Raw genomic sequence first — 26749 nt, forward strand, 5'->3', positions numbered from 1 at the left:
GTGGTTGCTGGGAATTGAAATCGGGTCCTTTGTAAGAGCCATCTTTCCTGTCCAAATGTTCTTATCTTTGAGACAGGGTCTCATTGTATAGCCCAGGTTGGCCTTAAACCTGTGATCCTCTTGCCTTTGCCACCACCTCCAGGCCAGACTCTTAAGAGAGTGTCCATATGACAGGAAAGCAAGGACTGGCCAGGCAGTGGTGGTGCACATCTTTAATCCCAGACAGAGGCAGGTGGATCTATCTCTGTGCGTTCGAGGCCAGCTTGGTCTACAGAGTGAGTTCTCGGACAGTCAGGCTACACAGAGAAACCCTGTCTCAAAAAACCCAAACAACTAAAAAAGCACAAGGACTGTGGTTACTTCCAGGATGGTGGCCCAAGAGATGCCAGTGTGCCACGAACATGCCTTAGGACCTGTGTGAAGATAAGGAGTTTCCTGAGAGTCCAGGGGGGAAGGAAGCCCACAGGGAGGCAAGGTGGCAGGGCCAGGCAGGCCTTACTTGGAGGTCCCATTCAGCCAACTCTTTGCCACATCAACACGATGACCATAAAACATTTGACAGAACTCTGGAAAGACCTCCTGTGAGTTGCCCTGTGACTACCTTCAAGGTAGAAGAATGCTGAGCCACAAGAGGGGAAATCACAGGTTCCCAGAGGGTGCTTTCCACCCAAGGACCTGAGTTTTAATTCCCCAGACCTACCCACATGGGCGGGAGAACTGATTTCTGTCTTCCAACCTCTATACACAGTGACACACAAAAAAGAAAGAAAACAATAAGATTATTACTGACCTAAAATAGTCTTTTTGTTTTTGCTTTGTTTTTGTTTTTTGAGGCAGGGTTTGCTCTGGAGCTCTGGAGCCTGTCCTGGAACTCACTCTATAGACCAGGCTGGCCTCAAACTCAGAGATCCTCCTGCCTCTGCCTCCCGAATGGTGGGAATAAAGGCATGCACCACCAACCACCGCCCCACGTGACCTAAAATAGTCTTAAAAAACCAAGACTAGACAGGTGTGGAGGTGCACACCTTTAATACCAGCACTCAGGAGGCAGAGGTAGGTGGATCCCCATGAGTTTAAGGCAAGCCTGGTCTATAGAGTGAGTTCCAGGACAGTTAAGACTGTTATACAGAGAAACCCTGTCTTAAAAAACCAAAAAGAACCAAGACCACTCCCATCTCAGAAGGGTCTTGACAGGCTTCATCTTAGTCCAGCAGACCAACACCTTCCGAGGTGGTGCACTGGACTCCCAGCACCCACATGGTGGCTCACAATCATCTATAACTCTAGTTTCAGGGGATCCAACACCTTCTTCTGGCCTCCTTAGGTGCCAGGTATGTACATGGTACAAATATGCAGGCAAAACAGTTATACTCATAAAATGAAAATAAATCTTTTTTTTTCCCTTAATGGAGTTTCTCTGTGTAGCCCTGGCTGTTCTAGAACACTCTTTCTAGACCATGCTGCCCTCGAACTCACAAAGATCCTTCTATCTTTGCCTTCTGAATACTGGGATAAAAGGTGTGCACCACCACTGCCTGGTGAAAATAAATCTTAAAAATTTTTTTTTGAGGAGCTTGGGATGCAGCTCTGTCGGTAAAGGTCTTGCCCATCACTGAGGAAATCCTGGGTTCCATCCTCAGTACTGAATAGTCTAGATGTAAGGACACACACCCATAATGTTGGCACTTAGGAGCTGGCAGCAAGCTCACATCATCTCAGCTACATAAGAGCGTAAGGTCAGCGTGGGACACACAGGACCCTGTATGGTATAAACAAGAAAAACATACTCTGTCTCTAAAACCAAAGGGAGCAAAGGCCTGTCGGCAGATGGCAAATCAAGTCCCCAGATAGAATCTGGTCGTAGCAGTCACACAAAAAAAGAAACTACATAGTAAATTGTATTTTAAAAGGCCCATTTTATTAAACATACATTTTTTTCTTTCAGAATCCGAATTTTTAAAAAAACTTAATCTACTTAAAAAAACCACATAAATCAAACAAACAAAGAAAGCTACCAGACAGAACTATTAGTGATGCTAAAGGAGGTAATGGGTGGAGAGGCAGAGGGAGCTACTGAGAGGTCAGAAGTCAGGGGATCTAAGTAGCCACAGGACTGAGAAATGCCTCCTTGCCCTCCTTGCCATGGGGAAACAAAGACAAAATTCCCTAATGATCTCACAGATTCAAGCAGTTGCTCTAATTTCCAAAGGCATGTCTGTTCTCCCAGAGTCGGGGCCTTTACAAGACATAGGTGTTCTTCACCAGCTGTTCCTTGTCATCCCCAGTGCTCCAGACGGTACGGAGAGCATGCTCCTGCTTCTTGCGTGCCATACGGATCAGGCAGACCACAGAGGCTCCCAGGAGGAGGATCAGGGCCATCAGGAACAGCCCCACCAGGACCACCGCTAGGAACAAGAGCGGACAGGTAAGGCGAGGAGGAACATGGACAGAGAGGGCCATGAGGGTAACCTGGAGTGTACAGTAGCCCAAGTGGACTCAGAAGAGGACCAGACACTGTCCTCAACCTGGGAATCTGGAGAGATCTGGCAGGTAGTTCCCTGCAATGCCACATGTATAGAATAACTTTTGTACGTTATAATTTTATGTTTATGTACGTGTATTTTGCCTACATGTATGTCTAGGCACCAAGTGCCTGAGAAGTCAAGAGAGAGCACTGGATTCCCTGAACTAGCGTGGCAGATGGTTGTGAGCCACCATGTGGGGCTGTTAGGTTTGGAGGCTAGTGCCCTGCCAGCTCACTTATCTCACCAGCCCTATTCTGGTTATCTGAGACAAGGTCTCAAGTGGCCTTTGAATTCCCTATATAGCTAAGTCTGGCCTTGAACCCCTGAAAGGCAACAGATGATCCCCTGCAGGTGAATCTTGACTGGTGAGGGTGTACCCATCAGTGCTGGGAGGGACCCCAGGGTTCCTAATTGTGGTGAAGTTAAGATGCTTCCTTTCCAGGTGGGGCTCCATCTCAGGCATGTGACTTCCTGTGACATTTACCTGGCTCCCCTCCTGCACTGGCTAGAGAACCTACCTACCTTCTTGGGGCAATGCCCTGCCTAACTCTACCCATAACCAGGCTTTAAGACCTGGGCACCTTTCCAGCCTAGCCCTGAGAACCAGATTCTACTTCTAGAACAAGGCAGACTTGTAGGCCAGGTCTTGGCTCCTCAACAGGGAAAAAGATCAAAAAGAGGCCAAACCAGTTTGGCAGGTCCAGCACAGCTATACACAGGCTCAGAAACAGAAATGAGAAGTACAGGGTTTCCTCCCCAGGCTAGACTGCTTCCTGACAACCCTGATCACCTCTTCATGCCCCATGGCACTGAAGTCCCCTCCAAACCTGCAGTTACCCTCAGGCTGTGTATGGACTCCACAGGATACGCCTGTCTGCCAGACACTCCCTGTGGCCCAAACAGGCAACCCAGAGATTCAGGCTCAGCCTACACTTGTGTAGTATTTACTCTAGGACAAATGCCCACAAATTCCAAGCTGCTTAGCCACTTTCATGTAGACACAGAACTCTGCCACAAGGATATTCCAGTGAGGAACACATTATATTATAAGCAAGGCAGAAAACACAGCTGGGCAGAGCCCAGTACGTCCAGGAAGGCCAGTGGCAGGGAGAGAAGGATAAGAGGTCTCTTACCTTTTGTTCCAGAGGTCAGAACAGGGTACATCTGTTTGCCTAAAGAGAACACAAAATGCTGAGGTTAGTCCATGCTTAGAGCTGGGACCAAAATGGGTCCCCTCAGCCTCCTGAACACTAGGGCTCTCCCCAGAAGCTCTGGAGGCTCTGAGGCCTAGACATTTTCAGAGTCCTCGTTTTGTGGAGAGGGACAGGGAAAGGGCCTATCAAGGGCCCGAGGTCCAGGAATGGGGTTGGAAGACTTGCCAGAGCAGCGCTGCATGCACGCCTCCTGGGAGAGGTAGCTGTTCTTGTTGCCCCGGCACCCGCCATAGATGAAGCTTTCACAGGAATTCTTCTCAACGTTATAGTACCAGCGAGGGAAGGCTGCACGGCAAGGCCCAGTGACAGCCTTCGGGACACAATATTCTGGAAGCAAGAGCAAGGGAGCCTTAGGAAGACAAATCAACTGGGCCAAGAGGAGCGGAGTCAAGCCTAGAATGCCTAGATGGTCAGCAGACCGAGCATGCCATCTGTGTGGTGAAATGCCTGTGGGCCAGACACAATCATATCTAGCCCGTAGATACCAATTTATACTTTCTCTTTCTGGTATATGTGTGAGCGTGTGCGTGCGTGAATTTCAGTTGTATACACTGGGGGTGGGGAACTGGTTTCATTTTCAGGCACCTTGTAGACAATCATGACCATACTGTCTATAGTCCACACAGCCCCAGGCACCTTACATGTACTGGGTGGTCCCCTCCTCTGTCCTGGGACCTCCACTTTAACGTGGAAATTACGCACAGGGCGCAGCTCCTATCCACAGCCTCAGCTGTGGTTAGTTAGAGTCATGGTGCAGGTTAACTCTAGAAGCGCACAGCCCGCTTGCCTTCACTCTGCTAGCATAATGATTCCTGCCTGCCACCTGTCATCCCACTTCTAGCTTTATATTACAGCCACCTGGCAAGTTTGGTGGCCCTGCTTAGCAAGTTTCTTCTAGTCAGTCTCAATGCCAACCACATAAATACACAATTCTTTAAGTTATACCTTCAAAGTTGAAGATCTCGCCAGAGAGGTTCTCAGAATCCTGCTTTCTGGGAGCTGCAACACAAAAGTCTGGTTAGGAGGGACACAGGACAATTGGCCTAACAGGGCTGACTGTAAAGGGCCCAGGGAGTGATCATAGGCAGTGTCACCATAAGAGGGAGGGACATATCCCTTGTTCCTGGTGTCTTCGGGAGCACAGGACACACTGAAGGAACACTAGAGGTAGGTGGGACTCCTGCCACTTCAGTGGTTACTATGGGAACTAATCTAGCCATGTTCCTGAAGTGATCAAGAAAATAGCTCTGTTCACTTTCTGGGGAAATTTCCTTAAGAGAAAGGCTGGAAGGTAAGAGTTACCATGCAGGGTCCTAAGGTAGCCAACATGGGCCTGGAACAACTGGGAAGTGTTCTGGCCTAACCCCGGCTCCCTGTAAGTCAGGAGAGTCCCAGCAGCCACCAAACTCCCACATGTGCTCCGGTGTCAGACATGGAGGGCCAGAGCCCAGACTGTGGTGCAAGGGACTGTCCACTGGGGGCTGGGGAATTTTGTCCCCATCAGGGGTACACAGTCCACCCCCGGACCTGTGGAAGGGCAGGTCTTGCAGGCCCTGCTGAGCCCGTGGCCTGGGGCCTAACCCCAACGGTACAATCACTAACAGGGACCACTCACCCAGGCTCTTGCCGCAGAGTCCCTTAAGCATAAAAGAGGAGCAGGGTGGCTACTGCCAGCTCTACAAAGCAAACTAACACAAAGCTCTAGATGAAGGACAGCAGAGGAGAGAAGGGTGGGATGCTGAGGACAAAGGACTTCTGGCAGAGGGAGGGGGACAGCAACCCCTACAGGGAGCAGAGGACACAGCACAGCAGACAGCTGCTTAGAGGGGAGGCAGTGCCCTCTTGTTGTGGCCGAAGTACACAGTGATGGTACACTGGAGGCAGAGGTGGAAGCACATTACAATTTCTAGTTCCAGGTGACCCGTCACAGTTACCCTCTGGGTGGCCTTCATCCACCTGGGTCTTTATGAACCTACCACTCAGGACGGAAGAGTCAGCTCCATTTCTGTTCCTGGTCAGACCATCAATGGTGTTCTCTGTGAAGGGACAAAGACCAGGAAAGAAAAGAACTTTCAAGTCAGTCCTATGTGCCACAACCAACCCTCATTCCTCCTTTCTGTGGCGCCCCTGGGGAGGGAGGGCCACAAGCTCTGGCTACTTAGCAATGAGGAACTGGAACTGCCTGAGGAGTCAGCACACACTGAAGCAGAAGGACTTTACGTGGTCAGGGCTCCCAGGGCCACTTAAATTGTTGAACTACATTCTCTTTCTCAAAGTAGAGTTGGAGTTATGACATTTTTAACATGGATCTTTAAAGTCCTTTTTTTAGCGATACTTTAGGAATTACTAATATATGTATGTATTATGCATGTGTGTGTCATTGTGTACATGTGGAGGTCAGAGGACAACTTTCAGGAGTCAGTTCTCTCCTTCCACCATGTTGGCATGTTGGTCCCTGGATCTAACCCAGGTCTTCAGGCCTTTACCCACTGAGCCATCTCACTGTCCCCATCTGAACACAGATCTTAAGCAAAGAGAGATTCATGGACATGCTTAGGGAAAGGGTAAGATATACCCATGAGTGGGTGTGCTTTTCTCAGAGAGAGTTGCCTCTACATTTTTTTTGACAGAGAAGATTTTGCTACATTGCCCAGGCTGGTCTCTTAACTCCTGGAGCCACCTGCCTCAGCCTCTCAATTTTGGGTAATACTGTGCCTGCATTAGATGTAATTTTGTCTCCCTCCAGTACATATTGAGATAGTAGTGGAGATGCCTGGGACGGGCCTGGCCTGCTGTCATCCAGCAGTCACCTCATAACCCAGCTCCCCTCAATCTGCCTCCTACCTGTGCCCCTCATCAGGCCACTTTCTGGCAATTTGCTAGAAGGCTTGCCTCTGTAGACTGAAAGCAGGCACAGGGACAGTCTGGTCCCCTGGGAGTTCTAGTTCCCATTACAAGTTAATAAACTGGCACACACCCTCAATAAAACTGGCAAAGGACTCCAGGGACTAGTGGTTTTGGTGGTTTTCGGCTTGCCTTACAGAGTCCTTCTCAGCACCAAGAGACATACAACCAAATGCCCACCAAGAACTTGCGGGCCCTTGCATCCAGGGTCAGGTTCTGGACCATGTCCAGGGAGACAGTGAGTGCCTTATGCCCACTGTTCCCTGCCCATGCTCACTTCAACTCTCTTTCTAAGAGGATCACAGCATATCAAAAGGGAGCAAACAACATTCCCCAACTCTTCCCCCTCCACACAGGAGAGGAAAACACAGAAATGATATTTTCTTCACTCAGTTTCCAGATGAACCAGCTACCACCAAAAAGGTGACTGAACTGGCTTGCACCATCTAAAATCACACCCTAGCTAGGCGTGGTGGCCGGTACCTATAAACTAAAGCACTTAAGAGGCAGAATCAGCAAGATCAGGAGTTTAAGACTTGCTTGGACGACTCAGTAGAACTATGTGTCAAAAGACTAAAAGTCAGTTCCTGTCCCCCATCCCTCTAAATTCCCCGGACAAGCAAACTGCTCTTCTTCAGGCTCAGGCTTGTGCACTTCATCCAGTGCAGCAGACCTGAGGTCACTGCCCAAGGCTACCGCTGAGACCTCCACCCGACCTCAAGATGCCAATCTGATTCCTGAATGCATAGCTCAAAGCAAGAGAAGTCAGCAAGTGAGGAGACAGAAATCACAAACATTACTGCTTGAGGAGGCTGACTGTGAGCACTGGGGCTCAACACAAAACCATCACAGCTTCGAGTCACCAGGCAAACCTGCACGCTAGGAAAAGGCTGCACAAAATCTTTGTGGACAGCTCAACCCTAGACTTGGGAGCAGCAGGGAGAGATCAGGACCTGGAGCTCTCTGCTGGACCTTCGGGTTTTATTTGAACTGTAAGGGCCTAGAGCCTAAGTAATGGCTGGGAGGAGGATGGATCTCAGGGAACACACCCACAGTGTTAACATCTAACATGGCTTTGTCAGCTTTTCAGGTCACTTGTTTTAGAGGTAGAAAAAGAGCCCTTGTGCCCAAGAATAAGGGCCTGTAGGAGTGGATCAGGAGGTCGGGTGGTCGCTTGACTCTTTACGGTAAGAAGTAGTGCCTGCTGTAAAATCAGTAGGGCCACGGGACCGCACATTGAGCCTGCTTTTGCTTTTGAATTCCACTCCATCCCAGGTTCTGGGCTGAGTGAAGACCCAGCAGACAGAAGATAATCACATCCCAATAATGAACTCTAAGCATCAAATTCACCAAACTCCAGTCTTACCAGTGACACCAGCACACTTCGCAAGACATTCCTCCTTGCTCTGGTAGTTATTGCCATTTCCTTCACAGCCTCCATACACAAATAGCTGGCAGGACCCATCAGTGACATTGTACCACCACCTGGGGATGGAAGCCCGGCATTTCCCCACTACCTTCGAAACTCCACAAGACTCTGAAACAAAGCAGAACCCATGTGGGTTGATGGGGGCAATCCTTGCGTCAAAGCACACACACACACACACACACACACACAAACATAATCTATAGGAGGAAGTCCAGGGGTCTTCAAGATACTAAAAAGAAGAAGCAAAGTGTTCTAGGCCTGTCAGTTCCTCTTGACCTGGTTCCAAAGCCTGTGCTGATGCTGTCTTCCTAATATGGAAAGAAGCAGGAAGCCTGGTAACAAAGTACCTGACACAGCTGCAGCTGCAGGTGGCTTCTGTCCTTGACTCCTTCCTTAACAGAGTTGCAGAGGTAAGGGCGTGGCTCACCAGAGCACTTGCTGGACCCTAAATCCAGGCTCTAGATTCCATATACCCTCCCTCAAAGGCAATCAGTATACAAACATCCACACTCAAATCCAAGAAGCTCAGAGACAAGCTTGCTTGCTCTAGTTTCTCATCTCTAAAGGACAACCCAGTTCATGGAACTGGGTTCTAGGGAGTGCTAAGGTTTGCCCCACTCCAATCAAAGGGGGAGATGCCAAGCACAGTATTGACAGTGACATTTGCAGTCACTGTTAGAGGCTGCTCAAAGGGCCACGAACAAGGCATAGGAATCGCTGGAGAATGGAAAGCCACCAGAACCCATTCTTCACAGATCCCATGTCTTCCTCTGCAGTGGCACACTGTCCTCCCCACTCCAATTCAGAGGCCAATCTGATAAACACCCAAGTGACAGCTCTCAAGCTCAACTGTCCCAGAGCTGAGTACGTGCTCACAGGCTGTCCTTGTTTCTCTCCAGTTTGCTCATGTCAAGTTTATTCCACCCCTGGAGAGAATCTTGGAAAATGCAGAGAGAGGACTTGTGTTTCCGCTGCATCTCTCAAACTGTTATGATGGGCACGGAACCAGATGTTCTCAGAACAATCTACAGACACAACATATTGCTACTGTGCAAAACGAAAACTTCCCCTTCAGCAACTCCCATACATGCCAATAAATCTCAACTAACTAGCAGAAAAGAACAATTCCGAGGCTAGTGAGATGGCTCAGTGGGTAAAAGCAGTTGCTGCACAAGTCTGAAAGCCCCCAAAAGGCCGGATGCAGTGGCACACCATTCCCAGTTTCCTCAGGCACTGGCTTTCATGTGGGTGCTGGGCCTCATGCTGTGACTTGAACCATCTCCCCAGCAAAACTCACAGCAGCGGTCTGTAAGCCTAGCCACTTGCAACTAGGTCCAGAGGAATGGAAAGTTCAATGCCAACTTGAGGCAAAATTTAACAAATAAAGGAAGAGCTGGTGACCCCCTCACTTAGTGGTAACACACTTGCCTGGTAAGTCCAAGGCCCAAGGCTATCTCAGTAAGAAAATTAAAAAAAAAAAAAAACAGCTGGTATACACCTGCAACAGGTGCTTTTGACAGCATGCCAAAGGTCACAAAACACAGGATGGATCAACAATGCCCAGAGTAAACACAGTTTCGATCTGGCGCAACCTACACACTGCCAGGTGGGGGAGGCAACACTGCTAACAATAATACAAAATGACAAGGACCCACAGGACCCAGTCAGAATTCCATGCTGAAAAACAGGAGGGACCCGGTGCTACAAATGTCTGTCTGGCTGAGCTGAGAGTTCTGTTAGCCACCAACTGTGATTGTGTTGTTGCTTTATGTAGTTTTAGGTACAGTGTGCTGGTGCACACCCATAATCCCAACTCATGAGAGGTAGAGGCAGGAAGATCAGGAAATTAAAGCTAATCTCACTCAGCAACACAGTGAATTCAAGGTTAGCATGGCCACAGAAACTGGAAACAACAAAACCCAAAAAACAAGAACACTGGCAAGATGGTTCAGCACTTGCAGCCAAGTTGGACAGCTTTGTTCAATCTCTGGTACCTACATGGGGGAAGAAGAACCTACTCCTTGACCTCAAGTGCTACGGCATACTTCTGAGATGGCGCATGTGCACAAATACACACTAACTAGAAATTAAAAACAAAAGCAATCTTCACAATCAAACAGGATCACAAATAACACCCTTTGCTTCCAAACAAGGGCAATGAAGCTTGGAGGAGATCTAAATTCACACAGATTTGCCCAGAGCCCAGGTGCAGACAAGGGCTCCTCAGGGCAGTGGAGGGAAAAGCTGAACAGATATCAACAGGCAGTGGGACAACAAAACAGAGCTACTTGGAAGTCAACATTCCTCTGGCCCTTTATCACAATCTGAGGGCTCATAGGGCAAATCCCTGCATTAGACGCCCCTGCTCTCAGGTACAGGGTCCGAGTGCTGGCCACGGCTCACAGGATGTGGCTGATATAACTTCAGCAAGCTATTTCTTAATAAGGCTTTGACTCTTAAACCAACGAAAAGGCTGAAAAATGACATAGTTATGTGTGGGGGCGCACACCTTTCGTTCTAGTACTCAGAAGGCAGAGGGAGGCGGATCTCTTGAATTTAAGGCCAGCCTGGTCTACACAGCCAGTGTCAGGCCAGCAGAGAGACCACGACTGTCTGAGTATCTGCAGGTAATCATGAAAGGTGTGCCTCCTGTTCTATTTGTTGCTCTCTTTTCAGTACTGAGGAAAAGCCCAGGGCCTAGACAAGCACTCTACCCACGAGCTACACTGTGGCCTCACGTTACTGGCACACTCACACATGCCAAGACACAAATGTCTTTAGAACAGGGTCTTGACAAGTAGCCTAAGTTAGTCTCAGGTTCCCAAATGCTGAGATTACAGGCATATCCAACCTAGAATACAAAATTCTTCCTTTTCTTTTTTAAAATTTATTTATTTATTGTATATGAGTGAACTGTCTTCAGGGACACCAGAAGAGGGAATCAGATCCCATTACAGATGGTTGTGAACATGTGGGTGCTGGGAATTGAACTCAGGACATCTGGAAGAACAGCCAGTACTCTTAACTACTGAGCCATTTCTCCAGCCCACAAAATTATTTCTATTGCTTCCAAATCCGGTATGAAAACCAGGAAGACTGGGCAGATGTGGTGGTTATCCATTCCTAATTCCAGGGTTTAGGAAGCAAGAGGCAAGGATCACCTCAGAATGGAGCCTAGTTTGGTCTACTGAAACTGAGTTCCAGACCAACCAGAGGAACAGAGTAAGACCCTGTCTGTCCGTCTTTTATACCTCCTAACCCTTCTCCCCATGAAAACCAGGAAGGAGCTGAAGGAAACAAACCCTAATTTGGCAGGCATTTAGAACATTAGCTGCTGTAAAATTACAGACTGGTGTCTGGGAATGTTGTCAAAATGAAACTGGTTTCTCTGGTTTTCAGGTCACTAGTTTTATCAAAGACCATCTGCCCATGGCTTCGGTCTACTCTGCCAAATGGGAAGATCCCTTGTTACTTTTTTTTGAGACAGGGTCTCTGTGTAGGTCCCTACCTTCCTGGAACTATGTCTTCAACTCACAGACTCCTAGGAACTGAGAGCCACCAAGCACCACCTGCTGTCACCTTTTAACAAGGACACAAAGTTCAGTCTGGTTTACAGGCTTCAAAAGACAGACCTAATATTCTTACAAATAAGCAGCTGTAGCTGTGCTCACTGCAATGGAAGTTACTTTCGGAATATCCCAAATAAGCTGAGCAGTACAGACAAGACTAACACCGGCGCATCACTTCTAAGCTTTCTTACTCTGTGGCTCTGGAGACTGAACCTGGGGCCTCATATGTGGCAGGCTAGCACTCTACCAGAGGTATGATCCCAACCCCTTCTCATCTTCCCATCTGTTCTTTCCCAAATGAAGTAACAACTATCCAGATCTTGGTGTTTTTTTTTAATGAAAAAGGGTTTTATGTAACCAAAGTTGGTCTTGAACTTGTTCTATGTAGCTGTGAATGGCTTGGAAGAGTGATCCCCTTGCTGCCTTCCCCTCCCACAAGGCTGGGATTCACCATTATTCCCAGTTCTTTTTCAAGGCACCATCTCACACAGTAGCCCAGGTTGCCTCCCGAGTAATGGGATTAAAGGTATGAGCCACCATTGCCCAGCTCAAATTTACTTTTAAAACACAGAATAATTAATTTCTTAGGATTCTACTATTTGACCCCATTTTGACAGTTCCTACCCAGTTAAGCTTTTTCTCAAAACAAACAGAAATTTTCAAAACAGACTTTCAATGTCTTGTCTCAGCCAATGGACAGATTACAGGTGTACATGACTACACTCCATGTAATATGAGAATCGAAGGGCACTTTAAACTGAAGTGCAAGATCTACCCAGCCCTATAGACAGCCAGAAAGCCCCAACCATCTGGAGCTCTATTCTGCCTAGAGCAAAGATCAATATACATTTCTTGTTAGGGTTCACTGGCAAAAATGACAGGAAATAACTGCCTTGGGTTGGTGTGGGGTCATGAAAAGTAATCATATACATGTGATCTTTAATGTCTGTTAAAGTGCCATAATTGTAATCCCAGAATTTAGAAGACAGGAAGTTAATCTGTGTTACACAGCAAGAACCTGTCTCAAAATAAAACAAATTACCAAAACAAATAATTTGGTTACAGATGTACAAACAGATATTTACGTAGCATGTTCCATTTTGTGTGAGATAGGGTCTTCCGAGCAGCCCAGGTTGATCCTGGCCTTGCTATGCAGTCCAGGCTGACCTGGACTCAGAGCTAACCCTGCTTCTGTCTCCCAAAGGTGTTGGCACCACCAGCTATATCTTGTTCAACACTGAGAACTGAAGTGCATGTCTTCCCCCAACAACAGAGCTCCTGGTATTCTCATCACACTTCCAATGACACGGACAGGACCCTCAGTCGGCCTTTTCTGGATCTAGAACCACTTATAACGTTTTAGCCTTTTCTCCTGCAGTGTCCAGACCTGATCTGAGGACGGGCATGGTAGTACACACTCTTAGTCCTCGGACCTAGTACCCAGCACTCGGAAGTCAAAGGCAGGGGGAATCTCTGTTGAGTTCCAGGCCAGCCTTGACTGCACAGTGAATTTCAAAAAGGCAGGGATATACAGTGAAACTGTATCTAAAAAAAAATAAATAAATAAAAGCTCGCACTCTGCGTTTGCTTTACAAACATCTGCTGCCTTCACTCCCCCTGGGGCCCCACAGAACTAGAAGTAGCACCACCATCCTGGTTCTGGGAAGCCTTTGCAAGCTCTGAGATGTGGCGCCAGCCTCTAATGGGGTGTCAACAAGGCCAGTTCTCCCACCAGTGTGGAACTTCACTTCCAGGGTCACTACTTTCTCCTGGCTACATTGTTTTTTCTGCAGTTCCCTCTATTGCTCATTCATGTAAACTGTCCCACAGGTTATCACAGGGATGAGGTGGCAGTACAAGTCACATACTCTGCTGTGCATATTAATATTAGCCAAATGGGGAATGCCAAAAGGCCAGACAACATCAGCAACTCCTCAGGCACCAGTTAACTCGTACAGCCATCTTAGCAGCTGGACCAGCAGCTGGGCCTGCTCTCCATCCCCAGTACTCACAGCTAAAGAACCCTACTGTGGATACTCAGATTACCAAGTAAAACTGGTAACGAAAATTTGGGCATGTGGAAATCTGCCTTTACCACAGGCTTTGTGGATTACACGGTCTCTGGCAATTCCATCACAACGCACAGAAGCGGTCGGTCAGAGACAATGCATGAACGGGTGGCTGTGCTACACAGATGTTGTTCATGTACATCAAAACCTAATTTCAGGGCTGGAGAGATGGCTCAGCGGTTAAGAGCACTGACTGCTCTTCCAGAGGACCCGGGTTCGATTCCCAGCACCCACATGGCAGCTCACAACTGTCTGAAAATGTAGTTCCATGAGATCTGACACCTTCACACCAACAAACATAATAAAGTTAAGTAAATAAATAAAAAAAAGTTTTAAAAAAAACCCCTAATTTCATATCATTTCTAAACCACAACAGTGTTCCCTGGATTTCATTTAACTATTTAAAAACAAACTGCTGGGTGTGGAGGCACACACCTGTAAACAGCAATTGGGGGTGGAGGCTGGCATTTTTACAAGGTGCAATTTAGAGCTGGGAAGACTGGTGACGTGTTCAGTGGGCACTGGCCTTTAAAGTTAAGGACCCAAGTTTGACTCCTAGATCCCACAGTGGAAGGAAGCAACCAACATGTACACCATCATAAATACGGTAATGAATAAAAATGAAAAAAGATAACACCTGCCACTTCCCCCTTTGCAGAGTGTTTAGAGACTGCTATTCACTACCACGACATGCCCAGACTTTGAAGGCTCACATCCCTCACCACACACATTCCTCGGCAGTGTAGAAAGCGCCTCTGCTCCTCTCATTAAAGCCACCACAACTCTCAAAGGTAAGGACCAAAGGGAATCAGATTGTGAGCTATGAAGATCTTCAGGTGCTGTGAAGCCCACACGCCACAAAAGTAGGAAAAGCAGACAGATGGTGCAGTTTTAACCCCAGCACTCAGGAGGCAGAAACAAGCGGATCTCTGTGAGTTCCAGCCCAGCCAGGGCTATAGAGACCGACCCTGTCTAAAAAAGAAAGTAGGAGTAAAAAAGGAAGAGGAGGGAGAAGGAAAAGAGACTACACAGAGCAGGGCCAGCTGTTCCCACACCCACAGAGAGCTCATGCTCACAGATTACAGCAGCTGAAAAGTTCCACTAACACATCTGTTTGTGCCAGTAAAACAACCAAGACACCCAGAGAAGGGAATACTCTGAGCTGTTAAAAGCAGACATGTGTGCGCCAGTGTAGAAAAATGTTCAAGACAGGAATGGACGGCAGAATGTTTTAAGTTAGAGTTTAACAAATGTAGCCCTGGCTGGCCTGGAACTACATAGATCAGGTTGACCTCAAATTCAGAGATCTGCCTGCCTCTGCCTCCTAAGTGCTGGGATTAGGGGGTGTTCATCACCACACTCAAATATCCTTATGATTTAAACTTTCCCTTTTTAATTTAGAAACATACAATACCATGAATAAAAGGGGCACAGTGCTGTACACCTTTAATTCCAGCGCTCAGGAGGCAGAGTTCCCGGTCAGCCAGGGCTACATAGAGAACAACAAAGGAAGGAAAGAAGGGCAGGAAGAAGAAAGGGGAGAAGAGAGGAGGGGAGAGGGGAAGGGTAAGGGACATAGCTCTTCCCCACACTTCTCTCACTTATTTTGCAGTACTGGAAATACAATCCAGGTTTTTCTGTACACTAGGCAAGCTTCACCCCCAGCTCTCAATTTTATGAGCAGTCCTAGGTTCACATATCAGATGGAGGTGTAGAGACTCCCAGCTACTGAGCACCTGCACACAGGGGCCTGTCATCTGCATCATAAGCCTCTGGTGGTCTCATCTCCTGAAGGCATTACTTTTGCTTTGTTCTGTTTTTCTGGGCTTCTGTGTAGCCCTAGCTTTCCTGGAACTCACAGAGATCCACCTGCCTCTGCCTCTGCCTCTGCCTCCCCAAGTGCTGGGATAAAAGGTGTGCAGCTTTTTGCTTTCTTAAATCTTTTTGTTAGAAATTCATTTATAAGCCAGGCAGTGGTGGTAGTGGTAGCGCATGCTTTTAGTCTCAGCATTTAGGAGGCAGGGGCAGGCAAATTTCTGAGTTTGAGGCCAGCCTGGTCTACAGAGTGAGTTCAGGACAGCCAGGGCTAAGAGAAACCCTGTCTCAAAAAACAAAACAAGAAAAGAAAGAAATTAACGTATGAAGCCAGGTGGTGGCGGCTCCATGCCTTTAGTCCCAGCACTCGGGAGGCAGAGAAGGCAGCTCTCTGAGTTCGAGGCCAACCTGGTCTAGAGAGAGAGAGAGAGAGAGAGAGAGAGAGAGAGAGAGAGAGAGAGAGAGAAATCGTGGCTAAAGACCAAGCACAGATACAATGAGACAGTGCACACACACACACCCCTCTCTCATTTCCCAACGCTCCACTAATTTACACCAGCTGCAGTCCTACTGTCCACACTCTCAGCTCTCAGCACTCCTCCACACTAGAGAGCAGAGACCTTATCTGAGAAATACTTGTTATGGAAGGCTGGGATGTAGTGTAGTCATAGAGCAGAGTTCTTGTTTAGCGTGTGCAGGGGTTCAAATCCCAGGCCACAGAGGAGGCTATTTAGGGGTGAGGTGGCTTCATGGCAGAGCAGAGCTCCCTGAGTATTAGGAGCAACTGTAAAACAAGTGTTTGGGGAACATATACTAAATGGAAGATGAACATTCAACTTACTATGTGAATCTAGATGCTTGTCAGAATGAAAAGGGGTTTTTCTCCCTGTTTTTCCTTGACTTACTGAGATAGTCTCTCCCTGGCTTGTGTCAAACTTGACATCCTTCTACCTTAGCCTCCTGAGTGCTGGAATCACATATCAAAGCCACCATTCCCAGCAAGGATGCTCTTAAAGACTGCCCTGAAAGGGGGGGTGTGTGAATTATCCCCATAAGTTGGGCCCACCAATGGGGATGTGTGCTTGCCCTCATCTGCAATTAGGTCAATGCCCTAAGACTTACATGGATAGTGGGCAGGGCGGGGGGAAGCCCTATACAAGGAAAATTATTATAATCACACCCCAAATTCAAAGGGCTTATTATAAGCCATATGAGGTACAAAGGAAATGGCCAAAGGGAGTGACACGGTAGGAATCATCAGCAGAAGTACGTAATACGGATTGCAGAATACCTGGAGTTGGGAAGGAAGGTGCTCTGGTAAAGTACTAGTAGCACACTCATCATGGCTAGCTTCCTGGCAGCTTCACTAACCTTGTTTTACTTCCTCATTCATATCATGGAGCAGCAACACAAACCCTGCTGCGGGTGGCTGTGAGATGATTCTGTGGGTGAGGGTACTTACCACCAAGCCTGACGACTAGAGTTTAACTCTGAGACTGAGAACCATGTTGGAAGAAAGGTACTGACTCCTACAGGTTGTCTCCTGGCATGCATGCAAATGTGAGCACAGACACACCCACATCCACAAAAATTTCAAAAATTTAATGAGGGGCTGGAGAGATGGCTCAGTGGTCAAGAGCACTGGTTGCTTTTCCCTAGGACCAAGGTCTGATTCTCAGTACCCACATGATAGCTCATAACTATCTGTAACTCCAGTTCCAGAGGATCAGATACCACCTGCTAGCCTCAACAGCATACACCTGCACAGACCTGCATGCAGACAAAACACCCATCCACATAAACTAGATAAAAGCGTAAAAGTTTAAGTCTAATGGAAGAATGAACTTCTAAAGCAGCACTTAGATTGAATGCAGGCCTCATACTTGCCAGGCAAGGGCTCCACCACTGAGTCACACCCCAGCTCTTTTTAGGCTCTATTTTGAGGAAGGGCCTCGCAAAGCTGTACAGATTGGCCTCAAGCTACTCTGCAGCCAAAGCTTTAGAGCTTTCGATTCTTCTGCCTCTGTCTGCCTGATAGCTGGGGTTACAGCCCTGCACCATCAGGCCTGGAGAACAAGCCCACCTTCTCTGGCTGAAGCCTGGCCAGACATAGCAGCATGAGCCTAGACTGTAATGACGTGGCCAAGGCAAAAGAGCTGCTTCCCCTTACTAGTTCAAAGCCAGCATAGGCAACACAGTGAAACGTGAGACCAAAACCCCAAGCCCAGGTTTCAGAAGCTCTGAGTATAAAACAGAGGCCTGCCTATGAAAGCGCCCTGTCCTCTGTGTTGCTGTGAACACTGTAAATGTCACTAGTAGGGCCTGTCTGTGTGATTGACACTGGTTTTGGACCTAGTAGGTATCAGTGTTTCTTGGCAAGTTTATATGCAAGCACTGGCCTGTGACTTTCCTTCAGACTAAGTTTCTGGCTGTGGAACACCATTAATCTTTCATTCCTTGATTTGAGACTAGGTCTCATGTAATGCAGGCTAGCCTTGAAGTCAACTGCTATGTAGTAGAGGGCAACTGTGTGCTGGAATTACAGACTAGAGCACCATAGAGCTGGTTTATAGGCATTAAGGATGATGGAACCCAGGGCTTCAAGCATTTGAGGCAAGCACCCTACAAACTGAGCTGAACCCACCCCCAGACCCATACCATTAATCTCGAGGCTATCTTGACAAAGTAGAAAGTCAGTTAGCTTCCTCTTCATAGACTCTCAAGATGCATCCTGCTGCCTTGCTCATTCACTGCAGCAAAGCAAAGCGAAGCGAGGTTCTCCTGATACAGCATGGAGAACTCAGGTTCAAGGATTTAGTTATAAATGCTTAAAATAAGCCAGGTGCAGCAGTGAGACTCTGGAACACTCGGGGGGCCAAGGCAGGACTCCTGCTATTTGGCAACAAATAAATAAGGAGTAGCCACTCTGTGAAGACGACTAACCACACTGACACTGCAGAGATGAGAAAGAAGCGCAGGCTTCACTGAAACTCAACAGAGCAGCCGCTGACAGGGAAAGATAAGGAAAACAGCCTCAGGCCAAACAGGACCAGGCCATAGGTAGCACCACTGTCCCCTTGGATTTCTTGCCTGGTCCCTCCTCTGCACCAGGACACTTTGGAACTGGAGTGCAGCTAAGGAGTCAGGAGGCAGAGAGCGGGGAGCTGCAGAAGTAAGAAACCTAGACTTCAGCTACTTTCTGACCCTTCTGCCTCTGTTTCCTGAGACGGAGCACAGGTCTGTATCACCACACTGGCTAGGTAAAAAGACTTTCAACAGTCTTCAGGAAAGCAAGAGATACTGGACAAGACGATGCCTAGGGTTGTTTTGCTAAAAACATTCTTGTCTATTGAAACTCAACGTATGTCAGGCTAGCCTGGTACTCCATGTAATCGAGGATAACCTTCTTGAACTCCTGATCTGCCTTTACCATGCCTGGCCTTGTGCTGTTTTGTTTTAAGGGGGGTGGGGGCTAGTCTAGATAGAACTTTTGGGCCCAAGCGATTCTCTTGCTTCAGTCTCTCAAAAACAGTGTTTTAATCCTGAAGTTCTGAGGTTGACATATACTTTATACTCATTCTTTTTTCTATGTAGCCTTGGCAGAGCAAACAGGCCTCCAGGTCTCAGAGTTACCTGCCTCTGCCTCCTAAGTGCTGAGAGTAAAGGCATGTGCCATGGCACCTGGCTCCTTGCCTTACTTTTGGTTAGCTTCTATTTCCAGGACAAACCTACTAACTGCTCATCTCCCCAGGGTCTTGGTGTCAGGAATGTGCCATAATTAGGAGTAATTCAGAAGTTTTAAATAATCCCTCAGTGGTTATGAGAAAAGGACATTTATAATGACAAATTCAACTTAAATTACAAGGGTTATAAAATTTTGGTGTTGTGGACATGAGATTTTGACGTTTTAGATCTATTTAGCTGTAAAGGTTTACATTTCATAAACGATAGCCCAATGTAAACAACCACTCATACCCACACTGTTACTTCATAGTCATCACTGAGACGGACTAGGAATTCTGCCCTTGACCTTCATCCACAGCAGACCTCCATATCCCAACAGAAAAACTTGCATGGAAATAAATCATCTTTTTCCTCGCTGTAGCACATACCTAAGTTTCTGTGTGTGCATCACGCTTGTGTATAGTAGCCAGAGCTCAAGCAGATGAGCTCCTTAACTGCCTTCAATTTTTTTTGGGGGGGGGGGGGCGGGGGGGGCAGACTATCTAGCTCTCACCTGTCAGGAACTGCGCGTGTAGGTGAGACTGGCCTTGAGCTCAGAGATCCAGCTGCTTCTGCTTCCCAGTGTTGGGATTAGACGTATAGATCACCACGCTCAGCTCTTCCACCTTATATCCTGAGACAGAGTCTCTCACTAACTCACCTAGTCTGGCCGCTTTGCCAGTGCTCAGACCACAGGCCAACCCTACAATACCTGGCTTCTTACATGCGTGCTGGGGGCAGCAAGCTCTTTACTGACTCAGTTGTCTCCTAGTCTGTTTTGGTCAGTGTTCTATTTGAAAAGCTACACTGGTGTCTGGCATTTAGTTGGTACTTAGCAAGTATATGTTGGCTAAATTAATAAGCATTTCAAAGAGCCCTGTCCACTGGCAGAACAACCACCTCTTCAATGTGTCCAGCTGATACCAAGTACAGATGCTCTTCAGCTCCTAAGCTGGTATGCTGAGCATCAGGGTCAGAACCATACATGTGAGCAAGGAAAGGAAAGAACCAGGGACTAATGGCATGCTCCAGGGCCTGGTGGAAAAGCACGCCTTGCAGTTTAGGTGCTGGAAGCCATCACTAACCCAGGAGGCTAATGGAAACCAATGCTAGCTTGAAAGTCAGCGGAGGCTTTGGAATGAACATTGCTGGGCTCAGCTCCAATGGAAATTCCCAAGAACCATCAACAAAGAAGCCAGATCAAGCAACCATTAACAGCTGATGCCCGAGGTGCAGCTAACAGTTACTGGCAACAAGAACTGAACATAAGTGATGGCTCTAAAAGGAATTTCCAACTTGGGAAAACTGTTATCTGACCTCGTAAGAATGATCAAAATTACATTACTTCAGTCAAGGTAGGTGGCACAAGTTTGTAATCCCAGCTATTCAGGAAGCTGAGGTAAAAGATCCCAAGTGCAAGGTTCACTTTGGCTACAGAATGAATCCAGGACCAACCCAGGCAACTTGGAGTCTGCCTCAAATAAAAAAGCATCCAGGCATGATGACACATAGTTATAATCCCAACACTTGAAAAGCGGAGGCAGAACATCAGTTCAAGGTCACCTCAGCTATATATGCGAGGCCAACCTAGGCCATATAAGACACAGCTTCAAAATAACAAACAGAAATTTATAAAGTACACAAAATGCTTGCCTGGCATAGGTGAGACCATAGTTAAACCGCCCTTAAAAAAAAAAATTCAGGGCCCATTAAGTATCAGCATTATTACCTAAGGCCTAAGGAAGAAAGCATTTGGTAAAGCGGCTTCTCCTCTTTTTGGAAGTAGCATGCTCCTCAATAACCCTCAGGGGTAACTACTTCCTTTACTAAAGAGAGTGCAGTCCTGAGATGCAGCCACACCCCAAGGCGTACAGAGCAGTCAGGTAACTGAAGGGAAGAAGCTATCAGACCTGGAAGTGTCCTATTTCACAAAGGTTCCTGGCTTTGGCCCATGGGTGCCATTGGAAACACAGGCCTGTATTTGGCTCAGGTCCTATCAGACCATCATAATTACAGGCAATGCCCCCAAGTAAAGATGTTAACATTAGAAATCATACAATGATCTTTGGTTGTGAAGGCCTCCTCTGTCTCCATGGCAGACTGAGACTGCTCCTGAATGCTGGACAGAAACACCAGATGCAGAATCGGCTTCCCCCTGCTCGTCTAAGTCACCAACTTTTGCAAGGGCAGATCAGAGAACGTCAACCATGCCCATACATTGATCTCCACGCACAGCCCTCAATAGCCTGCTCAGTCCCTACCTCCATCCAACTCCTGTACCCTTTCATTTCCTCAGTCTCTTCCTGAACCTTTAAAAAAATTAAGCCAGAGCCAGGCAGTGGTGGTGCACGCCTTTAATCCCAGCAGAGGCAGGCGGATCTCTGTGAGTTCGAGGCCAGCCTGGTCTAGTTCCAGCTAGTTCCAGGACAGGAACCAAAAGCTACGGAGAAACCCTGTCTCGAAAAACCAAAAAAAAAAAATAAAAAAAATAAAAAAAAAAATATTAAGCCAGTTGATTGTGGTAGTGCATACTTTTAATCCCAGCAGAAGTAGGTAGATCTGAGTTCTTAGTCAGCCTGGTCTACACAGTGAGTTCCAGACAGTCAGGAATACATGGAGAACCCCAAATTCAAAAAACAAACAAAGAATAAATTTAATTTAAAAAGTATTTTATATGTATCAGCATTTTGCCTGCATGCATATCTATGCACCATGTGCACGCCTGATGCCTGAGGAAATCAAAGAGGGCATCAGAGCTGGGGTTATGAATGGCTGACCGTCATGTGGTCACTGGGAACTCAACTGATCCTCTACAAGAACACCAAGCCATCGCTCCACCCCCCTTTGAGCCTTCAGGATACCGTTCTCTAACCAGAATCTAGCCCTGCTTCCAGACCATTCTCTCTCCACGCTACCCAAACCTCTTGTGGCAAAAAATATCTGTCATCAGAGTAGAAGGCTGTGCCATCTGCTGACCCAGGTCCTCCCTTCTCCATAATCCTTCCCTGGGGCTCACTGCCTCAGGTGGTTCTGACTTGTAGGGGATTTCCAGCCAGACAAATGAGCCTTGTCCTGTCTGTCCTCCAAGGACCCAGTCCCCCCCACCACTCTCTAATGCTAACATATGTTTCTTCAGAACCGCAGTTTTAACACCTATTCCAACTAGCTTTCTAGGTCTTTCCTTCCAGAACCTCAACTCTTGACAACCTGTTTGCCCTACCGACCACCTGTCCACTGTCCCTCAGCCACTGGCGTAGATAAAATTCTATGAACAGCCTTTATAATCACTCCTGTCCACATCCCTCCACTTCCTTTTGTTGGCACTGTGCAGCTGAATGTGCCAGAGAAACCCCTCACCTGAGTACAGGATTTTGCTTGCTGAGAAAAAAACAAAGAAGGGACCCCCCCCACACACACACAATCAGAACTGCCTGCTGCCTCAGATCAAGCTGTTGAAAGCTTTCAAACAAACAGCACTTGAGATAAGAGGGAAGTAGTTCACCAGGCCACACAGTCGTACTTCAGAAAGGTCAGCAGGTCTGGCCAGCTGCGACAGTCAGGCCAATGGGAACAGGAAAGGACAGGGAACAGGACATGGCCTCATCAGTTACTACGCTGTAACCTTCCGAAGGCCTGTGGAGGCACCACCACCTCAGGCTGACTCCAGGCTTAGAGGACATGCAGAAATATAGACAAGGTGTATAACCATAAGCAGATGTAGTCTCGGGCCAGGTACCTACAGGTACAAGAAGACGGTAATGCCTTCATTTGAAAAGACCTGAGCAGCAGCTGCGTCCTGACTCTGCATCTAGAGCTCTGACTCTCCACGCTGGCCCTAGTCAGTCCTAATTTTTTTTTTTTTTCAGTTCTCGACACAGGAATAAACCATTCCTCAGAAGGTACCACAAGGAAAAGCCAGACTGCCACACTTCCTGCTTTCTCTTTTATTCGATAGGTTGACCAGAAGACCTTGGGCCACGTGATTGCTGTCCACTTCTCCCTCGCTCTTCCTCTTCCTCACTTCTGATCCAGCCTTAGGAACAGTCTTTTCTTTGATCACAACCAAGTTTGCTCTGGACCAAGGTTTTTTCCTCTTCCTTTCTTTCTTTTTTCTTTTTTCTTTTTTAGTTTTTTTTTTAATATTTATTTATTATGTATACAATATTCTGTCTGTGTGTATGCCCGAAGGCCAGAAGAGGGCACCAGACCCCATTACAGATGGTTGTAAGCCACCATGTGGTTGCTGGGAATTGAACTCAGGACCTTTGGAAGAGCAGACAATGCTCTTAACCTCTGAGCCCTCTCTCCAGCCCCCTCTTTTTTAGTTTTTTGAGACAGGGTTTCTCTGTAGCTTTGGAGCCTGTCCTGGAACTAGCTCTTGTAGACCAGGTTGGCCTCAAACTCACAGAGATCCGCCTGTCTCTGCCTCCCGAGTGCTGGGATTAAAGGCGAGTGCCACCATCACCCAGCCAAAGTTTTTGTTCTCCACTACTCCCATAGGACATTAGTCCCAAGGTGTTGGTACAGTTGCCAACTCCTCATTCTTTCAGTTAGGATGCAGACACCTTCCTAGCTAGATGCCCCTCGCCTTCTATCACCCGTTCCCACCCGTCTGTAATTGCCACTCGGCCATTTAATCTTTGGCAAGTACTCAGCATTTCAGGGTTTGCTCGCGGTCTCTCCCACTGGAATCCAAGCTCTGTGAATGAAGGCAGTGTCTTGTCTGAATCAACTCGTATCACCAGGGCTAGCACTGCCTCCTCACCAACACTCTGCCGGCCCTCAACGAATTTACTGAATCAATGAATTCTTCCAACAGAGATCCTTTCAAAGCTGGCTATGCTTGTCTGACGCAGTTAAAGCACTAACACATGAAGAGGCCAACCCCAGCTGCTGAATGCCAATATCAACACTCTCGTACCAACCGGGTGCTCCTGCCCTGGCTGGCACCTTGGCAAAGCTCCTCCCTTCTGCCACTGCTTCTTCGGACATCACTCGAAAGGCTGTTGCCCTACACCCTAACAACAGGTGTCCTGGGAGAGGCTTCCCTGTACCCAAAGCCGCCAACAGGTCAGCCAAACAAACTCCACCCTCTGAGGTCTAGCTGCCCCCCCCCCGTGGACTTTCTTTGGCCCTCGAATTTCCGCTTCGTTGAGCGTCTCATTCACTTCCTGCCCCAGGAGAGTCCAGTGCCACGCCTTTCTGGATCGCCTTTCTGGATCAATACCCCTTCCCAAGCGACACTTTGCGTTACCCTTACACCTCCGCGCTCGCTGTTCGCTCCGACCTGTCCCCAGCCTTTCCACCCCTCCGAGACCCCAGGTCTGGCTGCTCCCCCCGCACACCGTCCCCGTCCCCCAGGAGCCTGCGATTCCTCGGCGCCAGGTCCCCGCTTGAACCCGCGCAGCCGCGGCCTCCTCCACCCCCTCCTCCGGGATCCCCGCAGGGCCCTCACCGTGAAAGTCCAGGTCTCTGCCGGCCGCCTCGGCCCCGGAGAGGAGCAGCGAAGCTAAGAGGGCGAGGAGCGCCCGGCCCCGCCGCTGCCCACACAGCTGCGCCATGACCTGCTGTCCGCGCCGCGCGCCAGGCCTCGAGCCACCGACCGTTTGGGGGATTCTCACCAGCAGGTGCGGGAAGCCGTCGGCCGCGCACGCGCTCTGGAGGCCCGCGAGCTCAGGTGCGGCTGCGCCCGCAAGGGTGTGGGGGGCAGACCGCGAGGCGCCAGGCTCACAGGAAGCTCCCCTTTTCGGGATTTTGTCGCGTACGACGCCTTAGTCGGCTCCCAACACGCCCCTGGACGCCGCGCGACACTCGGCGACTCTCCCCCCGACTTAGGGCTCCACACAACCAGGCGCCAGGGGGTCGCTACTGAGAATGGCGGACGCTAAATAGTTAGGGACGGTGGAGCCCAGGCTGGGGGTGGAGCGCACCTGGCGGGGCGGGGCAGAGCGGACTCGGCGCAGGCGCGGAGGGCGGGCACCTGCGCCTCCGCTCTCGCCCTCCTTTACCTGGGACAGACCCGGGCTCCTGGAAGGGGGCGTGGAAGGGAGCGTGGTCACTAGCCACGCCCCCAACCGGCCCTAGCTGGAGGAGCGGTGCTGCGAGGCGCTATTATCCTTCCTCGTGGGTTTTGGCCACCAGCCCATTGTGCCTTCGCTCGCTTTTGCGCTGGGACTAGGGCAAGTGACACACATTTTGGGAGAAAACAGGTTTTCTGCCCGCCTTGCTTTCGCCTTCCTTAGAGGTTAGGGATTTATCCTGCCTAAATTCAAAGCTCATTGAGCCATGACCAAATATCCCGAACTCAGAAGTGACCACACCAGACTGGCCTGTATGTCGTCAGATAGGAGCAGCCTGGAGTAGTGATGCGGAAGCAGAGGGAAGAGTGATCAGGAATGCGATGGGGAAATCCAAGGGTTGAGTGAGCGGGGGTAGGTGAAAACCATTGCATAAGGACCCGACCACACAGGTTTCCTATTTAGCACGACGGCCAGCCAGGCAGGGGACTGCCTGGAAAAGGTGACAAGTCCCTAAAACAACAGGTTTCCCTGAACTCTGTACAGGAGGACAAATACAATTATACAGAGATCGTAGGGTGAAGATCAGAACCTAAGATAGGATGAACAGACCTAAAGGGGTGTGGGCAGAGGAGACACACGAACCACCACCTCAGAACCATGGAGGGCTTCTGAGAAGAGGGGCCGTATAAGTTGAATGAATGGGGCAGGACTGACAGGAGTAGAAGACCACCACCAAGATTATTAGAATGATCGCATTATCACTGAAAATCGTACTTTTAGTAGGGAGACGGTGGTGCATGCCTTTAGTAATTCCAGCACTCGGGAAGCAGAGGCAGGCAGATCTCTGAGTTCTAGGTCAGCCTGGTCTACAGAGTGAGTTCAGGACGGCCAGGGCTGTTACACAGAGAAACCCTATCTCAAAATGCCAAAAGCAAGCAAGCAAACAAACAAATAAATAATGCTCTTGGGCCAGCACCTGCCACCAAACCTGATCTCCTGAGTTCTAATCCTGGTGCACACTTGGTGGAAAGAGAGAACTGACTTCCTGAAGTTGACGAACCTCCACACTCCAGCCAGGTACTTATCCCACATGCACAGAGACATTCACGCAAATAAAAGTGGTGCACGCCTTTAACCTCAGCACTCAGAAGGCAGAGACAGGCAGATCTCTGTAAATTCCAGGCCAGCCTGGTCTACAGAGTGAGTTCCAGGACAGGCTTCAAAGCTACAGAGAAAATCCTGTCTCAAAAAAATGATTTAAGAAAAATAAAATAGTGTTCTTGTTATTGTAAACAAGGTAGGCTTGGTTGCACAAGCCTGTATTCCCAGCAGTCAGAACAGGACTGGGATAGTTCAAAGCCCACCCCAGCAACAAGCAACAACCCGTGTCCCTAAAAAAGCAAAAAGCAAACAAACCTTTACCTGGTGTGGGGTGTAGCTCAGTTGGTAGAGTGCTCACCACGCATGCATGCAGGAAGTCC

The 26749-nt window shown here is 48.4% G+C and overlaps 1 protein-coding gene across 2 annotated transcripts; it reads right to left on the reverse strand.

Annotated features, from left to right (window-relative positions):
- Positions 1 to 1896: 1896 nt before the first annotated feature.
- Spint2 (serine peptidase inhibitor, Kunitz type 2) lies at positions 1897 to 25162 on the reverse strand. 2 transcript variants are annotated; one of them, XM_041654300.1, is made up of 7 exons: positions 24704 to 25162; positions 8010 to 8180; positions 5716 to 5775; positions 4685 to 4738; positions 3905 to 4066; positions 3659 to 3697; positions 1897 to 2405 (listed from the first exon to the last, which is right to left on the reverse strand). In XM_041654300.1, the coding sequence occupies exons 1-7, from the start codon at positions 24807 to 24809 to the stop codon at positions 2239 to 2241; spliced, it is 759 nt and encodes a 252-aa protein (XP_041510234.1). In that variant the 5' UTR covers positions 24810 to 25162; the 3' UTR covers positions 1897 to 2238. The 2 variants fall into 2 exon arrangements, with proteins under 2 accessions (XP_041510234.1, XP_041510235.1); XM_041654301.1 differs by lacking the exon at positions 8010 to 8180 and having other exon boundaries at positions 24704 to 25161.
- Positions 25163 to 26749: the final 1587 nt, after the last annotated feature.

The sequence above is a fragment of the Microtus oregoni genome, unplaced genomic scaffold, assembly GCF_018167655.1.
Source record: "Microtus oregoni isolate MIOR12 unplaced genomic scaffold, Mior012 000006F_ref0000085, whole genome shotgun sequence".
NCBI classification, from domain to species: domain Eukaryota; kingdom Metazoa; phylum Chordata; class Mammalia; order Rodentia; family Cricetidae; genus Microtus; species Microtus oregoni.